This window comes from Gopherus evgoodei, chromosome 2 (assembly GCF_007399415.2).
Source record: "Gopherus evgoodei ecotype Sinaloan lineage chromosome 2, rGopEvg1_v1.p, whole genome shotgun sequence".
Lineage (NCBI taxonomy): Eukaryota > Metazoa > Chordata > Testudines > Testudinidae > Gopherus > Gopherus evgoodei.
In genome coordinates, this window is record NC_044323.1 from 250,614,688 (window position 1) to 250,633,709 (window position 19,022).

General features: G+C 41.3%; 2 protein-coding genes across 5 annotated transcripts in view; one reads left to right on the forward strand and one right to left on the reverse strand.

The window, feature by feature from the left end:
• OSGIN2 (oxidative stress induced growth inhibitor family member 2) overlaps window positions 1-3,729 on the forward strand; it is a 33,675-nt gene extending 29,946 nt beyond the window's left edge. For both annotated transcript variants that reach the window (XM_030553416.1, XM_030553417.1), the window contains one exon: window positions 905-3,729. In XM_030553416.1, the coding sequence (XP_030409276.1) occupies window positions 905-1,958 (1,054 nt within the window). In that variant the 3' untranslated portion in view covers window positions 1,959-3,729. The remainder of the gene's footprint in view (window positions 1-904) is intronic.
• Window positions 3,730-13,866: 10,137 nt separating this feature from the next.
• Window positions 13,867-19,022, reverse strand: part of NBN (nibrin) — a 59,285-nt gene continuing 54,129 nt past the window's right edge. For all 3 annotated transcript variants that reach the window (XM_030553419.1, XM_030553418.1, XM_030553421.1), the window contains 2 exons: window positions 18,850-18,899; window positions 13,867-14,055 (listed from right to left, as the gene is read on the reverse strand). In XM_030553419.1, coding sequence (XP_030409279.1) covers window positions 14,025-14,055; window positions 18,850-18,899 — 81 coding nt within the window. In that variant the 3' untranslated portion in view covers window positions 13,867-14,024. The remainder of the gene's footprint in view (window positions 14,056-18,849; window positions 18,900-19,022) is intronic.

Genomic DNA, 19,022 nt, shown 5'->3' on the forward strand with positions numbered 1-19,022 from the left:
CGGTCCCGGAGCCAGCCAGCAAACCGCAGGGAAGGAGACCTGCTTGCTCGGGGTTCCGGGACCGAGAGAGCAAACCGGGAAAGGAAACCAGCTTCGCCGCGGTTTGCTCTCTCGGTCCCGGAACCCCGAGCAAGCAGGTCTCCTTCCCTGCGGTTTGCTGGGTGGCTCCGGGACCGAGAGAGCAAACCGCGGCGTTCCCGGTTTGCTCTCTCGGTCCCGGAACCCCGAGCAAGCAGGTCTCCTTCCCTGCGGTTTGCTGGCTGGCTCCGGGACCGAGAGAGCAAACCGCGGCGTTCCCGGTTTGCTCTCTCGGTCCCGGAACCCCGAGCAAGCAGGTCTCCTTTCCTGCGGTTTGCTGGGTGGCTCCGGGACCGAGAGAGCAAACCGCGGGGAAGCTGGTTTCCTTTCCCGGTTTGCTCTCTCGTCCCGGAACCCCCCTTGAAGCCGCCCAACAGCGCTGCAGTGTGGCCACATCTAACACCACTTGCAGCGCTGGTTGCTGTAAGTGTGGCCACTCTGCAGCGCTGGCCCTATACAGCTGTACTAATACAGCTGTAACAACCAGCGCTGCAAAATTTTAGATGTAGACATGGCCTCAGTGCCTTTCCTAGACATGAAGAAGAGCTCTGTATAGCTCAAGAGCTTGTCTCTCTCACCAGCAGAAATGAGTCTAATAAAAGATATCTCACCCACTTGTCTCTCAGACATCAAAAGAGCAGTTGACAGTCTTGTCTTCAAACTCCATACAATGAAACATATTGAACTCAGTGTAATTATGTTGAGAGAGAAGGACTGAATCAATTCTGCTTAAATTTGAATCTGTACATTCAATATTTCAAATGTGATGTTCGATCCATCCATTGGAGCATAAATGTTAACTGGAAGCCTTTTGTTTTTGTTTCAGAAGTATAAAGAGCAACAGAGTTATGCCAGAGGAAATAGCTTGTTATTATAAACAGTATGTTAAAGTCATGGGCCTCCAGAAGAACTTCAGAGACAATGCTTACATAACATCTGTTTCAAGACTTTACCGAGAACAGGCTGACAAAGATGAAAGCCAAGTGAGTGAAGATATTTCAGCACAGCATTTGCAAATGGCAAAGGAAGATGTACAGACATCACTGATCAAGAGAAACTGGGAAGTCAGAGGTTATCAGAGAACAGCAGATGGCTCTCAGGTGCCCTTCTGCCTCTTTGCTGAGAATGTGGCTCTTGCGACTGGAACTTTTGATTCTCCTGGCCGACTACAGGTTGAAGGAGAAGAATTTCCCTTTGTGTTTCATTCCATGTCTGACTTTGGAGCTGCCATCAGCAAAGGAAAACTACGTGGGAAAGTAGACCCTGTCTTAATTGTGGGTGCTGGACTCTCAGCAGCTGACGCAGTACTCTGTGCGTACAATAATAACATCCCTGTAATTCATGTGTTTCGTAGAAGGGTTACTGATCCAAGTTTAATTTTCAAACAGCTGCCCAAACAACTTTATCCTGAATACCATAAGGTCTATCATATGATGTGTACTCAGTCACATGCTGTGGACTCTAATCTGCATTCTGCTTACACCAGTTTTCCTGAGCACCGTGTACTTTCCTTCAAGCCAGACATGAAATGTGTCCTACAGAGTGCCTCTGGATTGAAGAAAATCTTCAAGTTCTCCGTAGCCTTAGTACTGATAGGTTCTCACCCTAATTTGTTCTTTCTAAAGGACCACGGTCAGGGGATAGGTCATAACCCAAACCAGCCAATCACATGCAAGGGTAATCCTATTGAGATTGATCCATATACTTACGAGTGCACTAAGGAAGCCAGTCTTTTTGCATTAGGCCCGCTGGTTGGAGACAATTTTGTACGGTTTTTAAAAGGAGGTGCACTGAGCATTGCACGATGTTTGGCTACAAGACAAAAGAAGAAACATCAACTAATTGTTGAAAGAGGCGGGGGTGGGGATGGTGTCCCGTAAAACATGCAGTCATATAAACTTTCATATATGGAATTAAAGGCGTACTCTAACAAGCAACTCATTGACAGCTAAATTCATTAGTAGCCTCTTCTTTGTCATATATACAAGTCACGCTTGTATTGCCTGGTAGGGGATGCTGATGCTACACTACTTCTCTCTTTTCAAAAGACAGAAGTGTGGTCTGCTGTTTTAAGTGCTCTGTCCCACAATTGGAATTTCTTCCAGACAGACAGCAAATGAGACTAACTTACAGTGACTTGCCTGTGGTCTCTTGCTCAAACGAAAGAGCACACTTACTCTCTGGAAAGAGAATGTCTTGCCCGAGCACTGGTTTTTATTCTGAGTGTTTCACCACACAAAATATACTTATCTTTAAAGTATAAATGTAAGTTAAGTTGTCAGAGCAGAAAGCTTTCCTTGTGATGATCTTTGGTCTCAAAGCAAATGTGTGTATTTTGAACAAGGATTATATTTATTTTGCCATAGTAATACTGGCATTTGTATATATGTTTATTTATCCCATAGCAAAACACTCTTTACAATAAACAAAGAGGATTTCTATAAGCAGAAAAAAATTGGCTTAACAGTTAAACCAGATCCATCATTATTTGGTACCGGGATAAAAGAGAGAACAGCATTCCTATAAGCATAGCTGCTAATTTGACAATCCACTAATGTTTTTGTCAAGCGTATGCTTCCACTTTCATAAGTGCATAAGGACCATAATATAGAGATTTTATAGAGATCTGTTCTCTATTACACTGCTATGTAACTTTCCAAGAATATTCTGGTTTACAGTAAAATAATAAAGTGCTGATGTAAGTGCTCTTACGACAGTGTCAATATAGTGAATACCTAATGTACTTTTGAAAAAAAAATCTGTTTGAAAAGGAAATATTGTTGAGAAGTAACTGTAAAACTTGTAAACAATTTCTCACAATACCACTAAAGAAGACTGGATGGGATCTCTTATCTGGTGGAGATAGGGAGGAGACACTCCCATCTTCCCTTATTAAGTTCAAGCACTGGCTCCTGCTCTTTTCTAAGGTAATGCTTAACGTTACAACTAGGATGTCTCTAACCACTTTTTTAAAAGCCATGGTCTAACACTGTCACCATACAAAATGACTGACCCTGTATAAAATGTTTTTGTAAAACCATCATTCTCTGCTTATGAGAGTGACAAGGATGCAAACTGAAGATTGTAAATTGGCACGTACTAAATTTCACACCTCTGGTCTCTAAGGTGACACCTAGAGTCTCAAGCCCAAGTATTTAGATAAATAAACTACTATAGACACTACCCAGTGTTATTCATTGTAGCTGGAGCAAACAATAATTTGAAAGTTTTTAAATAATTTTCAGAACTAGTTTTAAGTACTCATGTGTACCCCCTTTGGATAGATGTTCAGTTTTAGTTTAATCTATTACTAGGCACTTTAACTTAAATCTAATGTGATAGAAGACATGCTGTCTAATTCAGTTCATTTAATGTCTGCTCTTAAGTCTGCTGTGGAGTATATAATGGTAGTTGTGTACCTAAAGGCCTTTTTAATCCACTAATAAAATGAAGCTCAAACCCCCAAAAGATCACAATGATGGACAAGATATAAGAACCTGAACAGAATACAGAAAAGAGCCTTGATAACTTATACTTAGAGACTGTGCATAATTGGTGATATACATATTCTGTTATCTCCGGGGTAGGCAACCTATGGCACATGTGCTGACGGCGGCACGTGAGCTGATTTTCAGTGGCACTCACACTGCCCGTGTCCTGGCCACCGGTCGGGGGGCTCTGCATTTTAATTGAATTTTAAATGAAACTGCTTAAACATTATAAAAACCTTATTTACTTTACATACAACAATAGTTTAGTTATATATTACAGACTTGTAGAAAGAGACCTAAAAATGTTAAAATGTATTACTGGCACACGGAACCTTAAATTAGAGTGAATAAATGAAGACTCTGCACACCACTTCCAAAAGGTTGCTGACCCCTGTGTTATTTCAGCCATGTGACTCTTGAGTTGCATTATTTCAGCAATGGCACAAATAGATTGGATGGTGCCCAGTCTGTCTGTGCCTACTAATAATCTTGGGGCTTGAACCTGCAAATATTTAGGCTTGTTAGTATAGTTATGTAGGATCTGGACTTTTGTGTAAGGGAAGTGGGGGAAGCATTGAGGCACAAGCATTCAAACCACAGTATTTTCAATTGAAGGCTAAGGAATCTACATTTTAGAAACTTAGTTGTATAGAGTAACTCCTCACTTCAAGTCGTCCTGGTTAACGTTGTTACATTGCTGATCACTTAGGGAACATGCTCATCTAAAGTTGTGCAATGCTCCCTTATAACATGGTTTGGTAGCCGCCTGTTTTGTCTACTGCTTTCAGAAAGAACAGCCTGTTGCAGCTAGCTGGTGGGGGTTTGGAACCAGGGTGGACCAGCAACCCCCTGCTCCCCTAAGTTCCCTGTGTGGCAGCTGCCCAGCAGGCTATCAATTGCTGGCAGTCCAGCTGTCTCCTCCCCCTCCCCCCGCTGCCATGTGCTGCTCCTGCCCTCTGCCTTGGAGCTGCTCCTGGGAGCCTCCCGCTTGCTGTGCAGGGGGCAGGGAAGAAGGGGACTAATGTCATGGTGCCCCCCCCCACTGCTCCTGCCCCCTGCTTACCCCATCTCTAGTGGGGGACAGATGGACATGACAGCTCAGGACAGAGGGAGCTTGCGGGCAGCTTCTGCTGTCTCAACTTGCTGGCCTACTTAAAAAGGCAATGTACTTAAGAGTGGGGTCAGCCTACTTGAAAGGGCAATGTGCATCTCTCACACACATGGTGTGTGTCTCTGTCTCTGTCTGCCATGCTGTCTCCCCTCCCTCCATTTGTGCTGCATTGTAGACTGTGAGGCTATATTAACAATGTGTTAACCCTTGAGGGCTCAGCTGAGTGCTAGTTCATCATTTAGCAGTAAGGCATTCCCTGGAAAATATCCCATCCTCTGACTTCACCATATCAACCAAGCTTCACAATCATCATTGCTGTGTACAGTATTAAATTGTTTAAAACTTATACTCTGTGTGTGTATTTGTATACACACACACACACACACACACACACGTTTTAAACAAACAATTTAATACTTATATATATTAGTCTTTTGTCTGGTGAAAAAAATGTCCCTGGAACCTAATACCCCCTGCTTACATTAATTCTTATGGGGAAATTGGATTCGTTTAACATCGTTTTGCTTAAAGTCACATTTTTCAGGAACATAACTACAAGGAGTTACTGTAGATTACAAATGAGGAGTTACTGTAGATTACAAATTTAAGCAATTTATAGAATCAGTTCAATAGCATAAATGTGAATGCAAAATTTTAAAATAATTGCTTTTGTTCCCAGTCATGCCCCTATGATTTGAATTTAGCCATTTCTTTTTTCATTACTATTTACGTAAACTATTAAAATACTTTTGTATATGGAAAACAGAGCTATGTGAGTAATTGGTTTCAATTTTTTTATTTTCTTTGCATAACCAAACATGTAGTAGACAAGTATAATCTTCCGCCATCATTTTAGCAGGACTTAAGTATAAATTTTAAGCTATAGTATACACAATTCATAGTTATCTAATTAAGAGATTTTGATTTTATTACATAAGTCGCATACATTAATAAAATCTTTAGCACATACCTAAAGAACCTAATTGCGCTTGTAACAAACTTGCAATATTTTTGCCTGGTGGCGAGGCAGATCCAAAATTGGAGGTGTTTCAGACATTTATGGTAGATATTTCACACAAAAAATTACCGATTATAAAAAGCATTTCCATCTTTCATGTACAAATTTGATTTTTCACGTACTTCTAGTTTAATAATTAAATGGGACAAAAGGACTGACTTAGTCACAAAAGCAAAAAAATGTAGAAGACAAGGACTAGTCCCATCTTTAACTGCAGCAGCTACTTAGGTATTATAAACACATAACATGATGACAAGAGTTAATTGCAGAGCTTTTTACTGAGGGTCTTATATTGTCCATTGCTTTAGTTTTGCAGCACCTCCCAAAGAGTTAACAGTGATCTCTTCCATTCCTGCTAGTGTTCCTAGGCATTCAGCTAAGTTTTGAGTGTATGTCAGTGGGCTGGACAGAGCAGTAGTTTTCAGTATGCATGTCTAGAATTTGAATAAATGTTAGCTAGCCAGTATGTAAATAAGCCTTCTTACTGATTGAAGCAGTACTGAGAAATCTTCCTTTTATGCTAGGAGCTGCTAGTTTTGTATTTGCAACTGGCTTTTATTCACCCAATGAAAAAACGGTTAACTGTCAATTATGCGACTAATTTTTGGTGTTTTCAGAAGACCTGGACTTATTTTAAAAATTGATAATTAAATTGCAGTTAACCTGGGTAGTACTAACCTGAATTGTGTAACAATGCAATTTATATTTTTATAGTTGCCTTTGGTTCAGAAATAGGTTCTAATCCAAAGCAATGCTGAGTATATCTTCAGGCTAAATTATAGCTATGAGGTTTTTAAAATAATTTGATCTCTGCAAGTGTCTTGGAGTTAAACCTCAGAATTGGCATATCAGACTTCACTAATGGTGCACTTGGTATGTGACTGTTTAACAGTGGTAATTGTTTAAAGAAACACACTTGTGTAATAAACTATGGGGATAGTTTCTTTTGGGGTCTAGCAGATTGGCTTATAACTTGAAACCTGAGGTCTGACAGGTGACTAAAGCTTTCATACTACTGAGTAACTGCAGAATTCTTGATTCAGATACAACATCTAAACTTCTCTTGAATTTTACCAAGGTGTTCACCTAAGGCACTGATTTCCACAGGTTGGTGTGTTATGTTATAAATGTTGTGCCCACTAATCCTGACTGAATTGCACCCTCTTTCTCTACAGACCAGAAGCAGTTTATGTGCTTTGAAGGGAATGCTGGACCTACTCACCTGGCAACCCACCAGAAGAGTTCATCTGAAGTTGTAGAAAATTTAAATCCTAAATCTAATCATTCAACTCAGTTTTGAGATTAGGGTTTTGTTTTTTTTTTTTAGGCCTGTCACCCTTAAAGGAGCGGGAGGGAATTAAATTGATTTACTGGGAACTTGCTCTCGGATAAGTAAACTGAATACAGTCGGTTAGGATGATTTAGTGTAATCATAACTGGAAGAAAGAAAATTGGCATTCTTCTGGATAATCTTCACTGATGGCAAGCAATGAGCAGTGAGGAACAATAGGGAGAGAAAGTAGGAAAGATGACCTACGAAAGAGTCCCTTCTGACCCTGGAGGGTTTAAATTGGGACCAGAGACAGGAGTATTGCCCTCCTGAAGGAAGTCTCTTCAGATGCTTGCAGACTGAGGCCACGTCCAGACTAGGAATTAAAATCGATTTTAGATACGCAACTTCAGCTACGAGAATAACGTAGCTGAAGTCGAATTTCTAAAATCGAGGTACTCACCAGTCTGGACGGCGCTGCATCGATGTCCGCGGCTCTCCGTGTCGATTCCGGAACTCCGTTCGGATTGATGGAGTTCCGGAATTGATGTAAGCGCGCTCGGGGATCGATACACCGCGTCCAGACTAGACGTGATATATCGATCCCCGAGCAATCGATTTTAACCCGCCGATGCCGCGGGTTAGTCTGGACGAGGGCTGAGTGTGTAGATCTGACAAAAGTGGAGAGAAGACCATACTGCAACCTTATATCTCCCTCTCCCTACTAATGCTGAAATTCTGACCAACACGTTGCCATGCTCCATGACAAATAAGCCTAGATGTCCTTTGGATATTGCATTTCTGGAAGCCTTGCATTGTCTATTATGTAACAGTGAATCCATCTAGTTCCTGAAGCTGCGGAAGACTTGTTAAACTTTGTATTTAGAGTGCAAAACAATGTGGAAGAGTTTCTCAGTACTACTTCATTTAGATTTATTTTTAGAGTCTTGCTGACATGCATGGTGTGCTGTTTCCACCCTTGTGGCTGTGTTTGAACTGAGCAGACAAATGGGAGCATGTTACCTCAACTGGGGAGAGAAGGAGCATTTACGTTTGTAATAAAACTCAGATGGTTTAAGAACTGTTTTGCCTTCCTGAAAGAGGAAAGAAGTGTCTTGCTTGAAAGAGCTATACTGTCTGGGACTCTAAAGTGATGGCAACTGAAACGTCTTTTGACAGAGAAAGCAAGGCTTTGTTGATATTCGCATTCAAATGAAGTCCAAGTAAGGGTGTTGAAGATGCCATTCTGGTCCTTGCAGGGGAAACTGTGAGAATGGCTTTAAGAGGTTTGGCAAGTTTGAGGGTGATAGAGGCTAAGGAAGATCTGGATTTAAAACAGTGAGGGCAGAAAGTTTCACCATTGAGGAATTAAAGCTGAGACCTATGGACAGATCCTTGTGCAACTGTTGAATAGAAGCCAGCATCCCTGGGGTTATTTTTTATTTTTCCCCTTAAAAAAATTTCTTACAGTGCCAAGAATGTGCTTGGGTCATAGACTTCTTTCTAGATGAGTGCAATGTAAGGATAATTTGTCCAGAATATCTCAAGTCAGATAACAGTTTAGAAACAGAGGGAGAAATATTAAGCCCAGGTCAGAGGAAGGGGTGAGACCAAAAAGGAGAGCTATCATAGCTGATATATGCTACTAGAATCACTGTCCCACCCCACTTTATTTTTATACTGTGTTGTCTCTTGGAGGAATGTGGAAAATGCATAGCAAAGATTGTGGCCACTAATGTGACCGAATATGCATCCCAGAGGAATCTGAGTTCTCCCTGGAAAAATATTAATCCCTTTAGTTTTTTGTCAGCTTGCAGACAGGTCTGTCTGGGGTTGCCCTAGCTCTGTCTGAAGGAGAAGACCCATTCCATTTGGCATATTGATTGCCTGTGGAGCCGGTTGGTGTTGCTGTTGCTTGAGAGCGGCTAAGGGCCGAGATGAAAGACTAGGGATAAAATTTTCAAAAGCACTTAAGTAGATAAGAGCTAAATTGTGAAGGGCTTTGAAGGTAAGGACCAACTGTTTGTCTTCGATATAGTGGAAAAGGAGGAACCAGAGGAAGGATTTGAAGCATAGTGACAGGATCAACTAGGAAACAGCTTGGCAGCAGTGTTTTGAATGGACCCAAGGTGGTAGTAATTAAGGTTGGAGAGGAGGTGGTTCAAATAGTCAAGTCATATGAGATCAAACAAAAGGTTTGACAATCTGGACAAGGAAAAGGTTGGTTCTTGAAGATATTGAAATGGAGAAATTGCAAGATTTGAATATAGCTTGGTTACATGGGTTCAGAGAGGGAAGTGTTGAAAATCCATATGGAGTCTTGGATGTTGGTGGCCATCAACAATGATAGAGAAGAGGTTTTGGCAGGAACAATGGAGCTCAGTGTTTGCCATGTTCAATTTAAGTTGCCAGATCAACTAAGACAGTGGTTCTCAATCTTTCCAGACTACGGTACCCCTTTCAAGAGTCTGATTTGTCTTGCATACCCCCAAGTTTCACCTCACTTAAAAACTACTTGCTTACAAAATCAGACATAAAAATACAGTGTCACAGCACACTATTACTGAAAAATTGCTGACTCTCATTTTTACCATACAATTATAAAATTGGAATATAACTATTGTACTAACATTTTAGTGTATAGGGTACAGCGCAGTATAAACAAATAATTGTCTATGAAATTTTAGTTTGTACTGACTTCACTAATGCTTTTTATGTAGCCTGTTGTAAAACTAAGCAAATGTCTATATGAGTTGATGTATCTCCTGGAAGACCTCTGAGTACCCTCAGGGGTACACATACCACTGGTTGAGAACCACTGAGCCAAGGTGTGGAATAGGTCCTGAGTAGTGAGGCATGTATTTGAGTCATAATTACAAGTTGGTGGTCAGAGCCTATGAAAGTGGGTAAGATTGCCTAGACATTTCGTACAGGCTGTGGAGCACAAAGGACAGATACGTGGGAAACAGCTACTGAAAGAGGGGAATGGGAAGAAAGACCCAGCAAATGCCATGCTGAAGGGAATAAACATAGTAGCAAAGGAGAGCCATGGGGGCAAAGGAGAGCCATGGGACGATGGAGTTATGAAAGCCAGTGGTGGACAGGATTTCAAGTACTAGATAGTCATAAAGTGCCATAAGCCTTCAAAAGGAGAGTGAAGATAGAGCAGAAGCCCTCACCTTTGTCCAGGAAAAGGACAGTGGAATGAAGAGGGTAGAAGATAGGTATTTCAGGCAATAATTGAAAATGCAGTTGAGTCAGTTTGGGAGTTCGGGCAATAATTGGAAAGGCAAGTGAGGTCAAAGTTGGGGTATTTAAGATGAGGGAGACTAAAGGATGCTTATTGTGAGGGGAAGAAAAGTGAGAATGGAGCCAAAGGGGGTGAGCAGTGGAATGGAATGGGATGGGGCCCCGGGAGAAGATGAGAGGGCTAGAAAACAGCCAAGAAACCTGAGTGTTAGCAAGTGGGTGATAAGGCCCTGCTGGTGATCGTGTCTAAGACCTGATACCTGTCAGCCCCCGTGGAGAGGTGGAGGGGAAGCACAGCACAAGCTCTAAAGCCTGCCCGAGGAGGGACAGGGGAGAGCACAAAGAGCTTTGACATTTTTTTGATGACACACTGTCTGCTGGTTGTCAAAGCGTTCACCTGGGATGTGAGAGAACTGGGTTCAAGTACCTGCTCCAGAGCACATCCCACTTCCCAGGTGAGTAACTTCTGGGCTGGGACTCTCTCTCTCTCTCCTATTGGAGTTCTATTGTATAACTAATTAAATATTCATTGGCGCAGGGACTTGAATGTGAGTCTCCCACATCCCAGGTGAGTGCCCTAACCAATGGGCTATAGTCAGTCTGTCTCTGTGACCTAATGAATATTTATTTATACAAGAACAGTGAGAGATTGAGATTCATTTCAGAATACCCTATAGCAGGGGTAGGCAACCTGTGGAACACATGCGAAAGGCAGCACACAAACTGATTTTCAGTGGCACTCATACTGCCTGCGTCCTGGCTACCGGTCCAGGGGGCTCTGCATTTTAATTAATTTTAAATGAAGCTGCTTAAACATTTTTAAAACCTGATTTACTTTACATACAATAGTTGTCATATTATAGACTTATAGAAGAGACCTTCTAAAAAGTTAATGTATTACTAGCAGGCAAAACCTTAGAGTGAATAAATGAAGACTCAGCACACCACTTCTGAAAGGTTGCTGACCCCTACTCTATAGCCTGGTGGTTAGGGCATTCACATGGCTTCAAGTTCCTGCTCTGAATCATGCATGCTTCCAGTTGTCTTTTGTGACAGGTATCAGATCTTAAGTGTGCTCAGAGCCTACGGGTTCAGGCCCTGGTAGCAAGATAGCTTTGAAAATCCTGCTCTGGGGCTCAACTTGAGTTAGGGGTCCAATCCACAATGTGGTGTCAGCATTTAGGCACTTGAGTCCCCTAGGCTCCTGCTAGGTTAGATGGTGGCTGAGTAGGGGCTTGCAAGATACCAGTGGTGCCTAAAATGTTGGACTTAGCCCAGATTCACAAAGGCATTTAGATACCTATTAGCCCTGTTTCACAGGTAGGGAAACTGAAGCACAGAGCAATGAATGAACTTGACCAAGGTCCCCTAGCAGGTCAGGAGCAGAGCTAAGATCTCCTGACTACCCCTGCTCCACTGTTAACCTTTTCTTCATGGCCTAAACTTTGTCCATAATTATTCTCTCTCTTCCTTGGTTCACCAGCATCCTCCTTCCCCTATAGAGAATGAAGTCTTGTGGATGACTTCTGCTTATTTTTCTTGGATCAAGCCCCTTTCTGTTTGCACAAGGAGTCAAGATAAGATATGGCATTTCTCCTCATTGGAAGACAAGTAACCTGTGCAGAAGGAAGGAAACTTTCCCAGAAGAGGAATAGAAAAAGGGATAAATGCTCATTACAGCCACAAAATAAATAAATAAAAATCTGGCTCCCTGCACCTGCAAAGCTACTGGCAGGTTGAGCAATTCTTAGCATTCTCTTCAAGGTGCTTGAGCTGTATCTGGCCTGAGGAAGAAATGTGCAAGCCATTTGTGAATGATGATGAAGTAAAAAAAAAAAAAACAACAAAAAACCTCAGTTTCATCTTGTGCCTTCTTTTTCCACACAGTGTGAAAGAACAGTCTTCTTTATAAACCAAATACTGCAGCCACACAAGTACATTTACACTTGGGAATAGTTCCCTCGACATGTGCTTTAACCTGAAGCACCTCAGAGGTGTTTGACTAGGGCCTATACATTATATACTTTTAATTTGTTAGTAGTGCTTACTGAGATTATAGAAATAAATAGCGGTGAAGTGGATTTTGAAAAGATTCCTAGTGCCTGTGATGACTTTTAACACAATTGGTCCCAATAAATAGGTAAGCAGGTTTTGAGTCTTTGTATTGTTCCAAACTCATTGATACAACTCTTATTCCTACTAGAACAGAACAAATGATGAAAATTTAAAAATGGATATTTGAGGTGATCTGATTTAACTGAAGTTTTGTTTAAAATGAGTATTTTTGTTATAAAACAATACAGTAACTTCACTCATCAATTTGGTATGTGACAATACTGAAAAGCTCAGGTTCTCAGCTTTGAAGACACTAACTTTGAAAATTCCAAGAAGCTTTGGAAACAGCAGCACGTTGATTATCTTGTTTAACAATTTAAGGAGACATCAAGGGTTTATGTTAGATCTCTCATTCACTGGTTGGGGCAAAGGCCTAAGAGCCAGACATTTAGGGTATAATGCATTCATAATGGCTCAGCCAGTGCTCCCACAAGAGTGGCAGTTGACTATTGCTGTCTTAAAGTTATATATTGGAATCTAGATCGAGCCTGTTATGAAATAGTAGTATCTGGGTGTTTAAAAAAAAACTCTGAATACTTGGCATGTAAAAATAAATGTGTGTTTGATGGCTGGCTACATATGACAGCTGTAACCTACACTGATCATTTCAAAGTGGCAGTAACCATCTTGCTAACACATGGAACCTCATTTTCTGACTCTGAATAAGTTGGGCACAGTCTTCTTTAACAGTAATCAAAAAAGAAATCACAAGTGTCAATACTGCTGCCATCCACAGACCTAAGTTTCTTTGACTACATCTAATTCTGTGCACCATGTGATTAAAAAGTTAACCAGACCTGTTAACCACAAGTCAAATCATGGTTAGCAGGTTCTAGACTGGCTTTCCTTCACCTGCTGCAGAGAGAGATTTTATTCTTAGCACACTAACAACAATGCTGTTTACCAGTTGGAAAACAGTTGTCAGAATAAAATCCCTGTCTCTAGTGGGCAGGAAAGTTTTAGAATTCTGCTATCCACAACCATGCTTACTGCCGTGGCTACTATTTCAAACCTAGTAAGGGCAGAGTCATAGGTAACATTTAAAATAAAACCCTGCATCACATTAGAAGAGGCTTATAAAGTTTCACTTTAAATAACAGCACCATTTCTGTTGCAGAAATGCAAACAGGAGCTGAAGTTAAGTCACCTTAAGGTTAAAGGGTTGTTTTAAACCAGTGTAGGTATTTACAGTGTTGGAGCCATAAGAGGGGTGCAGGTAAGGTAATTTCTTTCACCAACAGAAGTTGGTCCAATAAGAGAGATTGCTGCCCCCACTATGTCTGTTTTATGTTTTAAAGTGTTTGTGCTTTGAGCTGTATTGTACAGCAAATGATTACTGTTACACAAAGAGCTAAACAAATTAACTGGGTCTTTTTCCAGAACAACAGAGTAATAGCAGAAGTGTATCTCAGACAGACAGAAGAAAGCTTGAAGTGAAGCCCTAACTATCCAGAATGTTGTACTGTAGCACTGCTTTGAAGCAAAGGAGTTTAAAGACTCGAAACCAGAAATGTGGACTCTGTACATTCCAAAACAATGTAAAACTGATTCCGTTTTCCTTTAATAAAAGCAGGACTTAAAACAATTGTTACAAGAAGAGAATTTAAACCTCCCATATATATTGTACACTGGAACCAACAATCATGATGTCAAGATGATTTTGCTGTAGGTTCATTGTAAATTCAAGAGAATTTATCTTCTCCTTTTCACATTAGGATCATATCTGCAGTAAGAGGGAAAAAATGTTATAAGTAAACAGATACCAACTATTTATTTCAGATATTCAAAGCTAAATGTTTGATTTAAACAGTTAAAAGTTGACATTTCCTTTTCAGATGGGGTCAGGAGCACACACTACTCCCACTTAAGTCAATAAATGTTGAGGGTGTTCAGCCTCTTGCAGCACTGTGTTTATTGCCAGTAAAATAAAGAGTGTTACACCTGGACTGTGTGATATTTCTAGAATTTGTGAGTGGTTTTGGTTAAAGGTAACTTACTATCTTCTAGGATTTTTAGATGCTTTAATATTGCAATCAAATGAAAATCTGTAGACATATTTCACCATGAAAGCTGCTATTTCTTGCAGCAAGAATTTTCATTGGCTAATATTGAAAGGACTTCCTCTCAATAACAATGAACTTACGATAGCAACCATGTCATATGCTACAGCTCAGTTCAGAGAAGCATTTACCAATCCCTTCCACTTCTCCTCCCACACTTGATTCTTCTCCAGCTCCTGCCTACCACTTGATCTTTTAATGAACTTTTTTGATAGGGTACAAAATGATTAACTAGTGCCCAGGAATGTGTTTATACTTTGAATTCAAACCTTGTCCTTTTTTCTCTCCAGGCCTGCCTCCCACCCCCCAGCCCAAAACACAAACAAAAAACCCTTCTTCGCTTCTAACCTGCTTTGTTTTCACAGATGAATAGGTTACAGCCACAAGCAAATGATCAGGCAGTTTTACTTCCCTTAAATCTCATTCCATTTACTAAGCTTTCTTTTCTCTGAGACAGGAAAATGTCTCAACTTGTGAGCCAATTTACATCACCACTTAACTGGAAATGTATTACAGGTCATTGCTGTTCCTAGGCAACTCATTTATCCTTTTTTGGGAAAAAGAAATGAACTGTGACTAACTATCACAGGCTGCATGCTGGTAACACTCAGAATTTGGAAAGACTCCTTACACATTTGAATATGCTATAATACTTTATGCCTCAAATCACTAGTTCAGCTGGTGAATTAACAAATGTGTTCTGCAACAGCATACAGGATTTTTTTTTTAAAAGAAATCACATTTTGTTTAAATTAGGCATAACTGATGCAATTCAAGTCCCACAGATACTACTACTTCCCTCCGATAGGGAAACTAAAGATACAACATATACTTTTTGGCTGAGTGGAGCAGGATGTTTGGCTATTTCGGCACTACGCAGCTTTTAGTAACAGGGTTGTGTAGTTACAGCTAAGGTGCGCAGTTTAGCTGCTCTTTATCGGCTCTCCTGCCACCAAAGAGCTGTTCACACCAGCACTTGTCATTGACAAAATGTTGGTCTTTTGTGGTGTGTGTGTTTTTTAACACCTCTGAAAGACAAAAGTTTTGTCATTCAGTTGTCAGTGTAGACAAAGCCCTACACTCAACTTGATGGCATTTCTCCACTTGTCTGTCTGGCTAGAACACAGTCTGCAGTAGTGTTGAGCTGTGTTGGTCCCAGGATATTAGAGACACAAAGAAGGGGACCTAGTACCTTTTATTGGACCAACTTCTTGGTGAAAGACAAGCTTTCAAGATACATAAAGCTCTTCAGATCTGGGAAACATGCTCAGTGTAACAGGTAAATACAAGGAGTAACAGATAATTTAGCCTATGTAGTTAACACACATTTCAAGGGACCATTCAAGGCGTAAGCACTGACTCCATGAGTGCTCCAGGGCTGGAGCACCTATTGGAAAAATAATGGCTGGTGCTCAAGTACCCACCAGCAGCCCTGCAGATCAGTGCCTCCCCCTCCCTCCCAGCACCTCCCACCTGCCTTGATCAGCTGTTCTGCAGTATGCAGGAGGCATTGGGGGGGGGGAGTGGGGCAGGAAGAGGCAGGGCAAGGGTGGGGGAAGGGGTAGGGCCTGGGGGAGAGCAAGGGTCAAGCATCCCCCAGCATCTGAGTAAGTCAGTGCCTATGATTTAAGGTGAAGTGGCTTGTTACCCCTCCAGTTTGGCAGGGAGCAGCTGGGCAGGCAGTTTGTGGGCTACAGAGTGTTGTAATATGCCATAAATTCCACTCTTTCTGTTCAGTCCATGATTCTTAGTGTCTAGCAAAGTTATGAATTTAAGTTCCCAGGCTTGTCTTTTGAAAACGTGCAGGTTTCCTTTGAGGATGAGAACGGATAGGTCAGAGATTGAACACTTTTTGCTAAGTGATCATTCTCTCAGAGATGACAGAGTGTTTTTGTCTTTTATCATTTTCCTGTGAGAGCTGTCGAGAGCATAACTATTGTCTGGCTTCACCCACCTAGTCAGACATGCCAACTCTCATAGAAATTGTGACTCTCACGATCAGTTTGAGTAAAATTAAGCCGCACACATGATCTCTCAATAGAACTCTCAAATGTCAGGGTTTTTTTTCATATTTCCAGTCAAACAGGAGTTACCCCACTCTCAAGGAAGGAATGTGGTTTCTCTACCTGGCAGTTAATTCCAAAGTACTTTGAAAGACAATGAGAATTTATTTACATATCAGATAAACAAAGCTATCAGACTAACAAGAGAAGAGGGGAGAAGAGACACTGTGGCTACCCCATCAGGGAAAAGAAACTTCATATTGGGCTATGTCTACACTACAGCTAATGTTGGCATAATTTACGTCGCTCAAGGGGGTGAATAAATCATCCCCCTGAATAACTTAAGTTACACTGACATAAGCGTCAGTGTGGACAATGCTATGTTGATGGAGGAGCTTCTCCTGCTAAAATAGCTACCGCCGCTCACAGGGGCTGGAGTAGTAAAGCTGACAGGAGAGCACTCTCTGACCTAAAAAACAATATGATGTATTGCCACCCTAACTTCTGTGCTGCTCCTGGCGAGGCACTGCCTTCAGAGCTGGGTGTCTGTCCAACAGCCCCCCCTGCTCCCCGGCCGTCCAGCTCTGAAGGCAGTGCAGAAGTAAGGGTTGCAATACCGCAACCCCCCTAAAATAATCTTGTGACCCTTCCTGCAACTCCCTTTTGGGTCAGGACCTCCAATTTGAGGAACACTTGTTTCCTCCACAAAATCTGTATAGTATAGGGTAAAAGCACACAGACGACCAGATTTCACAATCCGTGACGCGTCTCACATGGCTGTGAATTTGTTAGGGCCCTACTCATATCATATTCTACTGCCCAGGCATTTCTATCCTTTTTTACAGAGGAGTTTGGATTCTGCAAATTGGGATTTTTGCATAATTTTGTCAACTGTAAAATTAAAAAATCAGAGCTGGAATTTTTCTGGGTTCTTCCTCCCCTAGTTAAAACTTCCAATGGTAGCAGGTTTAATGAGCAATGAAAAATTAATTCTTTCTAAGCAATAATATTGTTGGTGAAGTTGCAAATAAGGATTTAACCAAGTGAATGTGTGTGAACTGAGAGTCACTCTTGTGATTACTGAAAAAAGAAAAAAAAAGAGCTCTAGCAATAATCACAAAATACTTCATTCCAGGTTACAATCTATACATACACATACAAGTAAACTATATAGTTTACAATACATATCATACAATGTGCACATGTCAGAACAGTGCTGAACAATACAGTGACTTTTAAAGAGAAGAACTGAATAAACAGAAGCAGACCACTTAGGAGTGGGCTCCCATTTTTGTTTATTATTAGAGACTGGGTTAGGACTCATGCCTAGGAAAAGAGGCTGTAGAGAGGCCGAGAATGAATTGGCCAAGGAATAGTGTGGAAGAAGAATCTAATGTCCTCTCTAAAGAGGGCAGACAGGGAAGGAGGAGTAGAAGTAAAATGAGGATATCAGCAGAAAACTGGTAAAGAGGGTTTATGGAAGAGAAGGTGCTTTACACAGGGTAGATTTACAGACGTACAAGATACAGCAGCATAACAATATCTTGAGCCAGGATAAGAGCCATCACCTCACTCCAGTGACATGGGTCCTGCCCAAACAGAGGCATTCTGTGACCTGTAGTCCAGTCAGGAGTCATAGAACCAGGGGAACAGTAGGCTTCTAACAGCATGCTGGGTATAAAAAGGCTTGCTTTATTCTGGAGAGAGAGATCAGGAAGATGGCAAGACCTGCTGAGTCTCTCTACCAAAAAGGAAACAAGGAAAGCGCAGTATTGATCTTTTTATGGAGAAAGGGGCGAAGCAGCAGCCTGGGCAGAAGCCTGGAAATGAATGGAGGAAAGGCCCATTTAGGATCCCTGTGTGAAAAGGTATGAGCCCCTCTGTGAAAAGTGGAGAGGGTCCCCCCAGACTGATTACAGCACTATAACCCAAGCAATCTGTTTTTATTTTGGACTAGTTTTGTTTATGCTGGAAAGGGGAATCTCTGGTTCAGTCAGAGCAAAACCTTCCAACCAATAGGGAGACAGGCACTGGCAAACTCTGCTAGCAGGAAGGAAAGCTGCATCTTCACAAGTAGGAAAGTGATTCTTGATTCAAACTTAATGCCCAGGTTCCTGGAATTGGGGGCTAAAGTGGAGTTTATAGGACGGAGATGAAGCGGCAACAATTCTATCTGAAAAGGCTCTAATTACCATAAGACTAGTAGTTTTGAATGTTGCATTAAAAGGAGTCATGTATGGCCCAGGAACTGATGAAGTTTAAGGTATAAAGAAAGTTAGGAAAGAGCAGAAGAGGATGCCACGTTCTACTCATATGTGGTATCAAGAAAGGAGGCAGCCAATGGAGCTTTAGCCATCATGGTTTAATTAGAAAACTGAAATTTATCCAGAAAATAAGTGAGGTGATGTATAACATATCAGGCCTTTTAAAAGCATTAACAAAAAAATCCCTTACCTAAAGAGATCATCAGCGAGTGATTCCTCTCTTGCATGCCGATTCTGTTCCTGACAAAATAAAGTAAATCTCTTCACTATTATTCATACTAACACAACAGTCCTGTACTGAGACATCTTGCTGTGAATACCTCACATACAATGCGTTTTACTAGAATGTCAGATTATGGTTTT